At 56.2% G+C, this 13,349-nt stretch overlaps 3 protein-coding genes across 3 annotated transcripts; 2 read left to right on the forward strand and 1 right to left on the reverse strand.

The window, feature by feature from the left end:
* The first annotated feature begins 1,530 nt into the window (after positions 1-1,530).
* On the forward strand, positions 1,531-5,647 carry MYCTH_2295120 (uncharacterized protein). Its single transcript, XM_003658785.1, has 3 exons — positions 1,531-1,814; positions 2,171-2,940; positions 3,021-5,647. Exons 1-3 carry the CDS (start codon positions 1,802-1,804, stop codon positions 5,382-5,384), a joined length of 3,147 nt encoding a protein of 1,048 aa, XP_003658833.1. The 5' UTR covers positions 1,531-1,801; the 3' UTR covers positions 5,385-5,647.
* Positions 5,648-7,442: 1,795 nt separating this feature from the next.
* MYCTH_2295124 (uncharacterized protein) lies at positions 7,443-9,512 on the forward strand. The gene is made up of 4 exons (XM_003658786.1): positions 7,443-8,326; positions 8,389-8,503; positions 8,559-9,378; positions 9,436-9,512. The coding sequence occupies exons 1-3, from the start codon at positions 7,805-7,807 to the stop codon at positions 9,161-9,163; spliced, it is 1,242 nt and encodes a 413-aa protein (XP_003658834.1). The 5' UTR covers positions 7,443-7,804; the 3' UTR covers positions 9,164-9,378; positions 9,436-9,512.
* A 273-nt stretch (positions 9,513-9,785) lies between these two features.
* On the reverse strand, positions 9,786-12,418 carry MYCTH_2295128 (uncharacterized protein). The gene is made up of 4 exons (XM_003658787.1): positions 11,972-12,418; positions 10,378-11,892; positions 9,964-10,327; positions 9,786-9,900 (listed from the first exon to the last, which is right to left on the reverse strand). Exons 1-3 carry the CDS (start codon positions 12,076-12,078, stop codon positions 10,129-10,131), a joined length of 1,821 nt encoding a protein of 606 aa, XP_003658835.1. The 5' UTR covers positions 12,079-12,418; the 3' UTR covers positions 9,786-9,900; positions 9,964-10,128.
* Between the last annotated feature and the right edge of the window lie 931 nt (positions 12,419-13,349).

Genomic DNA, 13,349 nt, shown 5'->3' on the forward strand with positions numbered 1-13,349 from the left:
CAGCGTTTGGGGCAACGAACCTCGACCATTCAACCCCTCCCAACAAGATCGCTTCGCCTCCTCCCTGATGATGGATGCTAACGAGGCTACTCTAATACACAGTCAAATACATTCGGGGGATCGTTCCCGCAGCCAAGTAGGGTAAGTTCGGAGGGATGTAGTCCCTCAGCGTGAGTGCATCCCAGCGATGTAGAGAATACATGTATGTACTATGTATTGTTTATTCGTAAGGAAGAGGGGACTGCTGTACCAACATACATACAATTCAGTACAATAACAATTTATGTAAGCCCGGGAATTGCACCATACATACTAGCTCATGATTTCCTGACGCGGCCGTGGCGGTGCGCGAAGGGATGCGGATTGCTGCGGCTGCTGTGGGGAACTAACGGTTCGCTACTCCGTACATTAGGTAACAACTTACCAAAATCGCTGCTGCGCGCTGCACTCAGTGTCCAGTGCCTGCGGAACCAAGAGTGTTCAACATGCGAGAAGGGAGCTGCAGAGTAGGCTGGACTGAGCTGCAAGGGCCAAAAAAAAGAAAGGGAAGAGAGGTGTCTCTGCCGAGACCCCAGTTTGACGATGTTATTACGAATTTTGGCGGTGGAAATGCCGTGTTGTTTTAGCGACCCTGGACCCGGAATAACGTTAGTAGTGTATCAACAGGACAAGAAATCTGGGGAGCGGGCCAAGTTTCCCAGAGATTCCCTCGTCGCCGCAGCAATGCAGCAATGACTGGGGATTCTCAACCTACTATGATAATTTCTGGTCTTGGGTGGGTTGTATTGCCCGTCGGCTTGTGGGCGCCTTCCCAAAATAGACGGCCCCCGCCAAGCAGCCAAGGGGTTTTTGGTTGGAATGACGTTATGCCTGCTGAGCTTTCCCCAGCGTTTTCGACTTTTTTTTCTCACCGTGAATTAGGGGACCTTTCTGGGTACGGAATACACCGCGCTCTTCCATCTCCTGGTTTTATGCCCTGGCAAGGCAGAATGACATGAATAAGCGGGCTGCATTAGCTCCGCCTTGTGGAAGGCATTGGGCAGGCTGCGGCTGAGCGTAAGGCCTGAGCCCCGAGCTGTCGGGTGGACTGCGCGAAGAAGCGGAAGACGCGTGTTTGGCTTCATTGGCTTCATTGGCTTCATCGGGCCAGGTACGGAAAAGTTGGAGCACGTCAGACCCGGGTCTCCGACTGGCCATCCACCCCTAGTTGGTGTACTGCGTGCTGTGTTGTGCACCTCAGATTTTGAAGGCGTCCCCATCCGGGTTCTTGCTCTGATATTTCGCCGTTAGTTGCCCCCGCACATCATTTCTCCCGACAGTTTCCTGCCTGGCGATGCCTGGCCCCGCGGTGATGCTCTGGAGTTGACGCTGCAGCATGCCCAGAAAAAAAAAGGCAACGCACCGAGCAAAAAACTCTCTCGACTTTTGGAAGAAGACTGTCGTCGACGAATGAGCAACGTACCAGGTACTTTACTAGTCAAGCGTACGGATTACGCCTGCACTTATCCCCACCCACCCCTTGTCACTCAACGTTCGTCTCTGCACGGCATCGGTCTTTTCTCGTCGCGACACCCTGCCGCTTCCGGGGCTGGTCCAACACCTCTACATGGGCTGTTGGCGATTCACCATTCGTGCGCAGTTGTCAACACCTCCGTCGAGTGTGCACAAAGTCAACCCCTGCGTTCACTCCCTCCTCCCGCGGTGCGCCGGGCCGTTGATCACCAACTAGCACCGCGGTGACCAACCGCGATCTGATCCAAGGCGGCCGAGTCCGAGACACGCAGGTTTCCAGTCGTTCACCATGTCTTCCTCCAGTAAGTGTCATTGAGACCAAGTACTTGTTCCGCGCTCGTTCCCCGTCGCCTCGAGAAGGGAGGAAAGAGGAGGAGGCAGGTAGAAATCAGGTTTCTTCTGAAACAACACAGACGAACAAGTGGAAGCAGCTTGCCGGATCGCCGTACCTTTTTTAGAGGAAAATTGGGACAGATCGAAGACCGCTAGTTCGGGGACACTGGTTGTTGTGGACGCATTGCGCTGCTGGGGAGGAGGACAATGGCCGAAGGCACAGAGGAAATCCATTTTGTTGACAAGACGGTGATGGCGACGGGGAAACGGCGGCCTCGCTTGGGCCTGTTGACCTCGTTCCTGCCCAAGCTTACACCTCGCTCAGACACCCAGTCGTCGCCTGAGATCGCTCGGAAGGCCGTTCCGAGCGGCTCGACCTCCTCTTACACGTCGCCGACGAGTACAACAGATACCGCACCGACCGTGACCACGGGTACCGCCAGGACCAGCACCAGCGAGGACTCCAAGTCATCATCCCCCTTCGAGTCCACTACCGGGTCGACAGCTCGGTCCCTGTCGCCCATCGAACAGAGCTCGCCTCTCTTCGATATCGGCCCTTTGACATCCAGCCCTCCAAGGGAAGACGAACCTCGCAAGGCGCCGGCGGTGCCTACCTCTCCGCCTCCGGCCCCGCCCGCAGTGCTCACCAACGTCCGCACACCATCGCGCATCCCCACCCTCACGTCGACCGAGGCGACGCCCCCGGACAGGACCCGGGCCGACAGGAGCCCGTCACCCGAGGGTCCCCCCTCGATGGCCAAGCCGCAGCCGAACCGGCTTCAGCCTCGGCATCTGTCTCCGAATCCGAACGCCCGCGGGCGCAGCGTCTCTGCCCAGCCCCCGGCCAGCCGCGAGGTCGAGGCCGACGGCTCGCGGGCGGTGTCCAACCCGCTCGAGAGCCGGTCTCTATCTAAACCTTCGAGCGAGGGCAGCCCGCCGGCCGCTCCCGACAAGCGCAAGAGGAAGAGCTGGTTTCCGGGCGTTCGGTTGCGGGCGAACTCGGACTCGAGCAAGCCAAAGATCCCCAGGGCCTGGGTCATGTCGCCGGATAACCAAGTCGACTACAACACGGCACCTCTGGTTAACGGAGAGAAGGTACCTACCACTCGCGCGCGTAATGTAGCAACTGTTTGCAAGCCCGGACGCTAACACTCATGGAAAAAAAAATTGTGCAGGTCCCTGAGTTGTGGAACGAGGCCGGCAACGTTCTCGTCTACTTGCACCCCAAGGAGAGCAACCGCGGACCGTGCTTCAAGGTGCCGGATCATGTCTTCAGCTCGTCGGCCAGGCTGGTCGAGCTCTTGGTGACCGAGATGATGGCAGCCACGTCGACGTCCCAAGGTGCCGGGTACTTCGACGTCGCGCCGGTCGAGGGTCCCGTGACGGAAGGTCACCTGTACCTTCCCCTCGGCAACACCGATCTCGAGCGCCTCGTCGCGGCCCGGAACCTGTTCGCGCTCCTGACGCACCAGCCCCTCGTCGGCACCACCGAGAACGGGACCCTGTTCGCTGCCGTCCTCCAAGTGGCCGGCCTGCTCCGGCGCTTCAACTTCTCCAGCTTCGACGGCTCCTCCTTTGGCGAACCGGTCGACACCGCCTTCGACTTCTTCATGGACCGCACCGGCATCGCCGATCTGCGCCGCAGCCGGGAGAAGACCCTCGAGGCGCTCATCTTGGCCGAGCAGATGAAGTCGTGGAACCTGTACAACGAGGCCTTTGCGCACGCGGTGGGCAAGTACGAGTCGATCCTCGAGCTCAAGTCGCCCCTTTACGAGCGCATCTCGGTCAGCACCCGCCAGCGCCTGGACCGCGCCCACCTGGACCTGGTCAACCGCCTGGCCGGCGTCAACGCCCGGCTCGAGGCGTTCGAGTTCCCCTCGCTCTTTGCCGGCACCGCCAGCTCGACCTCGACCGAGGAGTACAAGAACGTCAAGTTCAAGGAATGGCGCAACTCGTTCTCCAAGATGAGGAACTTCGTCCTCGGCTACTACAAGGGCCTCTTCGGCAACTGGCCGCCCCGGGCCCGCAGCAAGAAGAACTACTTCTCGCAGAGCGGGCTGAACCGGGAGTGCCTGAAGATCCTCTACTCGGACTGTTGCGCCCTGTACGACCTCCTGGTGGACCGCCAGTCCATGACGCCCCGCGTCATCGGGGAGGGGTACGAGGAGCCCGAGGAAGACAAGAAGGACAAGAAGGAAAAGAAGGCCGAGGACGCCTCCATCTCCGCCCTCCGCAAGATCCTCAGCGAGTTCGACAAGTCCTCGCCCCCTGTCCTGCCCCCGATCCCCTTCGACGTCCCAAAGCTCCCCAGCATGACGGCCATCTACGAGAACTTCCACGAGCTGCCCGCCAAGAAGCAGGCCAAGTACAGCAAGGCCCTGCAGCCGCACGAGCTCCAGCTGATGCTCATCAAGTCGCGGAACATCGACACGGAAACCCTCAGCATGCCCTTCCTCCTTGCCTACAAAGACTTTGAGCTGCGGGAGGCCAAGGGCGTCAACCCAGCCGACCTGCCGGACCAGCGCATCGGCTACTGGCTCTTCCTCTACGTCGTCCTGCAGTCCCTCCCCATGCTGGTCGTCGACGCCCCTGGGCTGCGCTACACCGAGGGTGTCGAGTACTTCCTCTGTGAAGCCCCGCAGGGGAACCCCCCATGGACGGACGAGGCGGGCCAGACCCGCAAGATGTGGTTCCAGACGGGCAACTCCAACGTCGTCGAACTCTCCGCCGACGTCGTCATGTTCTCGGTCGAGGGCACCTACATGCGGTCGCACTGCTGGCTCGCAGCCAAAGAGTGGGACGCCGCATCCTCCTCGGGGGCACCACCCGTCGGTGCCCCTCCGCTCGCCGCGTTCCGCGACATGAACCCTTCCGGCGCCTCCCCTCCCTCCCGGCCACCTTCATCCTCCTCGTCGACAAACGGCAACACCAGCGCCCGGACGACCCACCAACAACAGCAGCAATACCATCACCACTACAGCAGCACCAACAGCGGGAACTCGTCGCCGCATCTCCGCCCCCGCGCGGGGTCGATGACGACCAACGACCGCGCCCGCCAGGCATTCCGCGCCAGCATGGCGATCGGGCTGGAGCCGCTGCCCATGCCGGCCGCGCCGCCCGGCTTCGAGCGGGGCTCGAGGGTGATGAGTATCGGGTCCCTGTCCAGCGGCGGCGGCGGGAGCGCCGGGCGGTTGAGTCCCGCGTTCGGAAGTCCCGCGTTCGGAAGTCCCGCGTTCGCAAGTCCCGGTCCTGCTGCTGGTGGTGGGGAGATGTACCAGCTCGGGCTGAGGGCCAGCCGGTCGGCCGCCAACCTCGGCCAGCTGGCGGGGCCCGCGGGCGCCGGCGCCGGCGGCATCAGCAGCCAGCTGAGGAAGTCGAGCTACGGCGGTCTCGGACCGTCGAACCTCGGACCGGGCGGCGGCGGCGGCGAAGGCGGCGGCCCCGGCGGGAACGAGCCACTCGCCAAGGGGAGCACGTTTGAAGACATTTTAAAGGGCATGGACGGGAAGGAGAAGAAGAAGAAGAAGCTGTTTTTCTGATCAAGCCAGCCAGCGTGTGTAGGGCGGTTGCGGGATGCGGTTTCTTGGTAAAAAAAAAAAAAAACCATCTTGGTCAGGCCTGCCTTTTTTTTAAAAAAAATTTTTTTCTCTTTTGGCTTTCATCCGCGAGGCATCTGTATAGATGATACCCCTAATTTTATTCCATAGCCTTTTTGTCCGTCTCGCTCTGCAACTTGATCCTGCTCGTTCTTAGCATCCGGAGAACAGACAAATAAGGCAAGCACTAGAAAAGAGATGGATGCCCAACTCAGTTGTTTGATATTTCGAGATTTGCAAGCGAGCTGCCTGGCAGATCGTAAGGTATCCTACATTAGGAAGGCATAAAAGTAGGATGATAGTTCGGAGGTCTAGAGGCTTATTCTCAGTCGCGCAGAGAGGGTTTTATAATTGAAGGACAGATCCAGGTGAAGGAGGGAGGGGGAGGAAGCTAGGGAAAGTCCCACCTCTCAACAACAGCGAATCAGTATTTAGGTAAGTCTGTTACCTCAGGCAGCCAAAGGTATGTATGTACATACATACATACATACACAGTAGTGTACTCTATCTCGTAGGAAGGGTGCAGACGGCGGAACAACGAAAACCGGGAGCTTCACCGATTCTACCGTCCAGTGCTCCTGGCACAGACGACTTAGCCTACCACGTTCAATCACCAGATCCTTCTCATGACTTGTGGATGCACCCGTTCATCTTCTTGGCATCCCATGCTCTCGGTGCTACCTGACCATTGCGCAAACGTGGGGGTTTCTCTCAGGGCACAAGTACCTTGCCTTGCCTTGCCTGCTCGCGGTTGTGAGCCAATATGACCTTCCGGAAGTACATTTCCGGAAGTACATACTTGAGCTCTGCACCAATCGAATGCAGTAGTACTTTGATTAGCTGCATATACTTGACAGACAGCATCTTTGCATCTCGCCCGTCTCCCCTTCAATGGGGTATTCAATGGGGTAGGCACCCAAGCCCCACCAATTGCGGCATTGCGCAAATCGTTCTCTTGTTTCAGACGCAGCCATGGTTACACGGGAGAGTCCTGTATACATATATATGTATATATATACCTAGAGATTGAAGGCTCAGAGGCGCACGACTGCGACCTGGACTGCCTGGTGGAGGCGCAGTTCCGTAACTTGGTTTCATGATTCCTGTCCTGACCAGCGCAATGGCTGTATGTAGGTATGCATGCACGCGGCAAATCTCCTCGCCCCTGACTCTACCTCCGCACTAACAGGTACAGTACATACATAACATACGTAGTTACCTTACTTACACAAAGTACCTTGTTGCAAACCACGCGCTGAATCGCCGTGCTGCCTCCAAAGTACGGCCCGACGTCTCCTGCCTCCTTCAAATGCAGCCCTCCTTGGCCTAATTAGTGTATGGGTAGAGATGCCAGTTTTGGGGGCCCAAGACAAGTGGACGCGCATTTGCGCGCTACTGCTTGTTCTTCCACTAATTGAATACAGATTTACATAGCACTACCAGATCATCCAACACAATCAAACAAGTAATTTCATGTCAGCACGCAAGCACTTTTTTTTTCACTACCCGGCAAATTCGCGCTCCTCATTCCCGTGTTGCTCTCCGCCATACAACGATGACACAGGTGATTGCGCAGTCTAACGTGTCGTATGTACAATCTGGAAATACTCATAGACCACACCACCTTTGTGCGGCGTAAAGGTGTTGCCAAGAGCCGGGCCCCGATTTTTGGGCCGCACAGGCTGAAAGCCGACAGTAAATGATGTATGAGAATGTACCTACCCGGATTACTACATAGGTGGATTGGATTCACTCTGCGTGGTTCTCCATCAAGCAGCCGACAAGACTAGCGCAAGATACGCAAGTCGGCTGTTCAGTGCCGAGGACGTTTCCATCAAATAACAGCCAGAGACCTTTGTGCGCAATGGCAGGTGCTCTCGTGAAGAACTCCTTCCTATACTCGCCAGTCGAGTGGAATTGAATTTTGTAGACGGGTACTATGTAGTCATTTTCGGAGTGCTGCAGGGGACTGATTGGTCCGTCAAGCCCAGCCTGATCGACCGAATTGACCAATCAGACCTACCTTGTTTCACCGATATGGAAGTCACCAGGCGTGGGTGTGCCGTTTGGCGTGTAAGCGCAGACAGAGGACGAGGTGAGAGGCTCTGAGGTTGCGGCATGGTTATGAGGGCACAGAAAAACGAGCGGGCGGTCCACGCTCTGCTAGCCTCATCTCCTTCTCACCTCCAAGTACTACTCCATAGAAGAGGACGTCATCCCGAAGTTTTCGGAGTACGCTGGCCCTCTCGGTGGTGCCTCATCAGTTTTGTTTGACGTCGGCTCGTGCCGTATTGTTGTTGTCTCGGCTGCACCTCACGCCCTACTAACCGTTAGCTTCGGCATCTGGAGGCGCGGGGCCAACCATGTCTGACAACGCAGACCGCTTCATGCTCGATGTGGTTATGGAATCTGTGCCCCACAGGGACATTGATGCCCAGGAAACCGCAAGTAGCTCGGCGTCGGCCGAGGACTGCTCGGACTTCTTTGACTTCGATGCATACTATAACCCCGGCGTGGAAACCGATGTAACCACGCCCCCCTCAGAAGGGGAGCCCGCCGACGGCAGTTTGCCCCTGGCCCAGGGTACTACCCTGGCGAAGAATCCCAGCCACGCCGAGGACACCCCCATGCCAGATGCCCCAGCCCAGGAGTCTCAATCTCTCAATCTCTGGCCACAGCTTTCTGGCCCTCAGCCTCCACGCGATAAAGTGATCTTCCTGGAGTCGTCGCCTTCTCCACAGCCCTCTGGAGAGATGAGTCCTAAAAGACCGCCCCAGGTGCGCTCGGCCTCGGGCCAAAGAACACGAGTCATCAAAGACCTGGATAAGACGAATAAGGTCCGGGAGCGTGGGGCTTGTTACCATTGCAAGATAAACAAGAAAGGCGTAGGTGACCTTCTTGTATTTCTGCGCGGTACGTTCCAGCCCATGCTGACGGTCGATTCCAGTGCGATGATGCAGAGATTTGCAAGGAGTGCAGCAAGCGGTTCGAAAAAAAGCCGTCCTGTTCCAAGCGTGCATGCATCCGGAAGCCGCTGAAGGAAATGATCCCGCCAAAGCTCGGTAGGCTTCATCTGCCATGTCCCGCCGGGTAACGGCGACGCTGACTCGTCCACAGGGAGATGGAACTGGGCAAACCCATCGCTCCTGATGCCCGGTCGCAACCAGTTCGAGGCTGGCGCCGAATCCGTTTTCTGTTCCCTATCCGTGAACGGACCCTACTTGGAACTCCGTGCGAGTCGGTTCGCACTTGCGAACGAGAGACAGGACGGAGTCCAGAGCTTTCAAGGGGTTGGCATCATGCCATCCGACCTTCCTTCGGATGAGAACATTTATCTTTGGATGGAACGGCAAATACTGGCCGAGAACAAGCCGAGATTTGAAGCGTATATGGACAAATTGCTTGTCGGTTTAGCAAGTCAGCAGCGAGCAAGACCGCAGCCGTGGGCCCGTCAGATACCCGAGCAACTGGTTCTGGAGACTCTTAGGATGCGGTGCATGTGCAAGGTCTGGAGTGCCAAGCAACTCTTTCTCGAGCAGCGCAAGGCCCAGATATCGCCATTCGATATAAGATTTGCATCAATGAAAGACTCCCTTCGGCTACTTGCAGGCCGAAGGATCTCGGAACTCGAGCGGAAGATCACCGAAGACCTTGAGAAATATCTCGGACGAAAAGAACCGACGTCGACCCACCCGATGATACTTGTTGTCAAGTGTAAGTAAAAGCCGGGCTGGCCGCCCCCTTCGCGGTCGCCTCGGGGAATGCTCGCTCCTGTGAATGCCGCTCCCAAGACAACCCCGGGACAGTTCAATAAGGACTAGGTGACTGACACTGTAGATAGGGGTGCTGTTGTGGCAGATGATATTGATATACCGGCAGTCCTTGAGCTTGGTGTTGGAGCAGCAGCAAACCAACGCCGAGCCAATATCCTACGGAGGTTAGTATGCCCCCATTAGTATGAGTGTTCAAACCAGTGACTGACCCGAGAGATCAGTGATGCCTGATCCCGCATGGAGGCATGATTTCAGGAACGAGACAATACAGCTACTTGAGGCCGTCATTGTCATATACTCGGAGGTGTTTCAAAAGAACACCACGATCGAGAAGGTTATGACCGCCGAACTCCCGTTTTACCCGGATGACGTCGTGGATCTTCACACGACGCATCGGAAGGCGTGGCAGGCGCTTCCTGGCTTCTGTAAGTCTTTCATATGAGCTATCGTCAAACGGAACGGCACTAACCTCAAGGATTAGACGCGAAAATATCAGGTCAGGTGTTCCCCACTGACGATCTGATCGTTGAGTGTTTCGCGGCAAAGGAGGCGAAGCTCCTGGCAAGGGCCCGACCTTAGGCTGTACATACATCAGGGATGAGCTCGCCGTAAGCTTGCGGGCAGGCCGGAGGCGGACCATTGACGTATGAATCCCTGCTTGTTTCATATTCAAATCTTCGGTTGTGCTGGTTGGGAAATTATCAGCGAATGGATTGGAAACGAGAGGTGTCGGAAATATGAAGACAAACTTTCGGGCTGGGCATTGGAAAATGTATTCCGGTCAGGAGGCTTGAAGCAATATAGTGTTATCAATCGGTGCGGTGGGGAATGCGGTTATTGGAGGACCGGGAACGAGCAGCAGTCGGGCAGTCTCGGCCGTAAGCCAGCAGCAAACCAATGGCAAGGGAATCAATTCAACCCGAGAGCACCGAACTCTCTTTCACGAGTGGCTGAACGGTGACGGAGACTTCTCTCCCTGAGCGTCGGTGCTTCTTTAGACCCCTGAAAGTCTCGTGGATAACGTCGGGGCCAACTCCCATCGCCGCGTCCGGATTTACCGAGATTTCCAGCTGAACCCGGATGGGATTATGATGCTGTGCCGTTGCCCGGAACCTAACGTATCGTTTAGCGCACGCTGGAGAGGCGTAAGGATTGCCACTTACCTGATTTTATCCTGGATGGCACCTCGAGCCTTTGGCCATCCTCGCACGATTGCTGCCATCGCTGAGGTCACAGAGCCAGTATAATCGGCCCAAAACGTCGCGTCTGGATCTGCAGCATCCATCAGAGCCCGTAGGTTCTTGTAGAGCGGCTCATCAACGGGTGCTAAGCTCGCGCCCCACCTGGCACAGGTTGTGACACCCAGCACGGCGCGGGCGAGGTGCGTCAGCCCGGGCAGATCAGGATAACTGATCGCATTATGCAAAGCAGCAGACGCATTTGTCTCGGCGTCGCATCCCAGCTGGCTCCATATCTGCTCAGCATAGAGGGCGTCAATGCGTAAGCCAAAAATCGTAGTCGTGCTAGCCAAGTTCAAATCTGGCGGGAAAGCGGATCGTAACGCATCGAGAACCACTTCAACAGGTGCCGCGTCTGGGACGGGCTGAAAAGGCACGTGTTTCCTCAAGACGAGCCCGCAGTGACTTAATGGATTGCTGTGTCGAATTTCCGTCGGCAAGCTCATCATCAGGGCGCCTTCACGGTTGCCGCCAGAGCAGAAGGTGACGGAGCGAATTCGAGGAACAGCAGAAATGAGCGCGTCGACCACAGCCACTATGGCGGGGAACTGAGCACGCCGGCGCTTCGACATGCCAAATATCTTCCCCTCGAAGGATTTGTCGAACTCGAGCAAGTCTTTGGTCCGCCCGAATAGATGACCGGACACCGTGAACCCCCCAATGGATGGAATTGGGTACGGCTGTATCGGATGCCTGTTCATCAGCATGCTCCCGTAGCCTCGAAAGCCCCCACCGCAAAGATAGACGTCAATCCCCGCCGTTGCTTCACCCTCCCCAGCTTTGCCCCGTTGGGCCTCGGCGGCGTCCGTGGCAAGTGAAGGAAACTTGGCGCACAATGTCCTGAAAGCCTCGCTCATGCTGTCGCGGAGACGAGAAATCTCTGACGCTTGTGTCTCGGCGTCACTGCTGTCCAGAACACTAGTTAGATGGGCCGCGCCAAAGGGCAGGCTCTGCCCGGCGAGGGCTGCGGCGACCTCTGGACTCGTGCTGCTCTCTCGAGGACGGGCATAGGTGTCCAGATACGTCATCTGGACGCTTCCTCCCCCAAGATCAAGAAAAAGCCCTTTCACATCGACGAAGCCAGAACGAGCTCCCACTGAGCCAAAGAGCGTCTCAACCGGTGGCGCAAGGACGTACACGGGCAGACCCGGACAGGCAGACCGTATGGCCTCAAGCATGGTCGTGGCGTTTTCTGCCCGACGCATCGCTTCTGTCGCAAAGATTCTCATTTGGCTAGGAGGAACGTCGTAGTCGTCAACGGCGATAGACCTGAACCTTGCCAGTGTTTGCGAGACTAGCTTAATCGTCTCCTCGGGGAAGAGCAACGATGGCCCGCCAAGCGCATCAAATAACGAGATAGCGGCGCGTTCCCGATAGATGCACCTGAGCTGTCGCGCTCGCGGAGGAGAAAGGTCTGCAATGGAAAACCGGATGCCATTGCTAGGGCAAGGCTCGTCAGCCTACTGCACGAAATGACGAAAAAGCGTGGTGCTACGTTAGTGAGAGAAGCTTTGCTTACCTTCCCATGTCGACCAAAGCATACAAGTGACTCGAACTGGACGGGTCCCATCGGAACAACTTCTGCTCGAGGTTCTCGAGGGTAACTATGTCCACCAGGGAGCCCATCTCGAGCATAAGAATTGTCATAAGGAATGGGATGCCCAACTGACATAGATTGCAGCTTGCTTCAGCAGTTCATTCGCGATAATGGAAATGTGTAAGAGTGGGTTGTTTGGAAGTGGGGCTGCAGTGATTTTGGAGGTAGGTATGCCCAACCATGCAGTGGCGACGCTCAGATGTGGCTTCAAAATGTTATCAGACAAAACGTGGACAACCACGACTGGACACCGACTATTTGGAAAGGAAGCAGTTGCTCGCGGGGCCAGGGTGTTGATCCCGACCTAACTGCATTTCTTTTGCCTTTCTCTGTGGGCTTGTATTTTTTTTTTTTTTTTTTTTTCAGCAATGATGGCGACTGATTCCTCTTGCGATGCCAATTCTCCGAACCAATAGCAAGGAGCTGTCGAGGCAACCAGCAAACGAACGACTCCCACACCGGTGCCCAAGGCTCGTCATTTCTCCTTCAAATTCATGCTTGGGTTGTCGACATGCTTTATTAAGAGAGACTGCTTAGGTGTCTTATAGTCTGGCTGGATCTCCCGAGATTTTCTCCTTGAACCCGACGCCTTATAGTCCACAAGTTGCGAGAAATTCACAGACACTGTGGCTCAGCTCAAACCATTTCACTTGCTATGTTCTAGTCGATCAAGGACTTTCAGTCGGATCAGGGACATACGCCACTAGCTTTTTTTAAAAAAAAATAAACAGTGGGGGAGGGGAAGAGTCTCGAGAAGGGCATAGAAACCATGCTGGAACGAAAATGTCTTGATATGCAAACCGGTTGTCGGGCTGGGATGGGAAGAGCCACGTGCTTATTTTTAGTCTCCAGTCATTGCAAGCCCACTACATCTTTCAGACGAAAGCTGCTAACAGCCGGGTGAGACCCAAACCATTTTTGGTATCTGCAGGTTTGAGTCCTCCTGCAAGTCCGAGCGCCTTACTATGTAATCGAGTTTGGAATTGGTGAATATCGCCTAGTTAAGCAAGGGTCTTCACCCTCGGTGTGGATTCGACAAGTCCCTCTGATGAAGCGGTGAGCAGCCGTTCCTGGCCAAACTGGGCAATGCGACCTCATGTCGTGCCCATCCCGCGGCATATTCGACAAGGAGGGGGGGGGGAGCGAAGACGAGCGCGTTTCGGCAAGATGTTTTCGTATGTTGGATTGCCGCCAGATCCGTCAATTGAGAGGCTCTACGGAGTATTCCCATACCACTCTTTATTTCTCAGAGGAGAACTTTCGGCGACGTCCCACCTCCGTCACTGGAATTGGGAAGACA

The sequence above is a fragment of the Thermothelomyces thermophilus genome, chromosome 1 (assembly GCF_000226095.1).
Source record: "Thermothelomyces thermophilus ATCC 42464 chromosome 1, complete sequence".
In the NCBI taxonomy this organism is placed as follows: domain Eukaryota; kingdom Fungi; phylum Ascomycota; class Sordariomycetes; order Sordariales; family Chaetomiaceae; genus Thermothelomyces; species Thermothelomyces thermophilus.

What these genes read in the sequence shown, in the direction of transcription:
- MYCTH_2295120 (XM_003658785.1), top strand. An exon ending in CTCTGGTTAACGGAGAGAAG is followed by an intron (nt 2,941 to 3,020) that starts GTACCTACCACT and finishes AAAATTGTGCAG; the next exon opens with GTCCCTGAGTTGTGGAACGA.
- MYCTH_2295124 (XM_003658786.1), top strand. Translation starts at nt 7,805, where the DNA reads ATGTCTGACAACGCAGACCGCTTCATGCTCGATGTGGTTATGGAATCT. An exon ending in GCAAGATAAACAAGAAAGGC is followed by an intron (nt 8,327 to 8,388) that starts GTAGGTGACCTT and finishes GGTCGATTCCAG; the next exon opens with TGCGATGATGCAGAGATTTG. An exon ending in AATGATCCCGCCAAAGCTCG is followed by an intron (nt 8,504 to 8,558) that starts GTAGGCTTCATC and finishes ACTCGTCCACAG; the next exon opens with GGAGATGGAACTGGGCAAAC.
- MYCTH_2295128 (XM_003658787.1), bottom strand. Translation starts at nt 12,078, where the DNA reads ATGGGCTCCCTGGTGGACATAGTTACCCTCGAGAACCTCGAGCAGAAG. An exon ending in GCTTTGGTCGACATGGGAAG is followed by an intron (nt 11,893 to 11,971) that starts GTAAGCAAAGCT and finishes GCCTTGCCCTAG; the next exon opens with CAATGGCATCCGGTTTTCCA. An exon ending in GCCATCCAGGATAAAATCAG is followed by an intron (nt 10,328 to 10,377) that starts GTAAGTGGCAAT and finishes ACGATACGTTAG; the next exon opens with GTTCCGGGCAACGGCACAGC.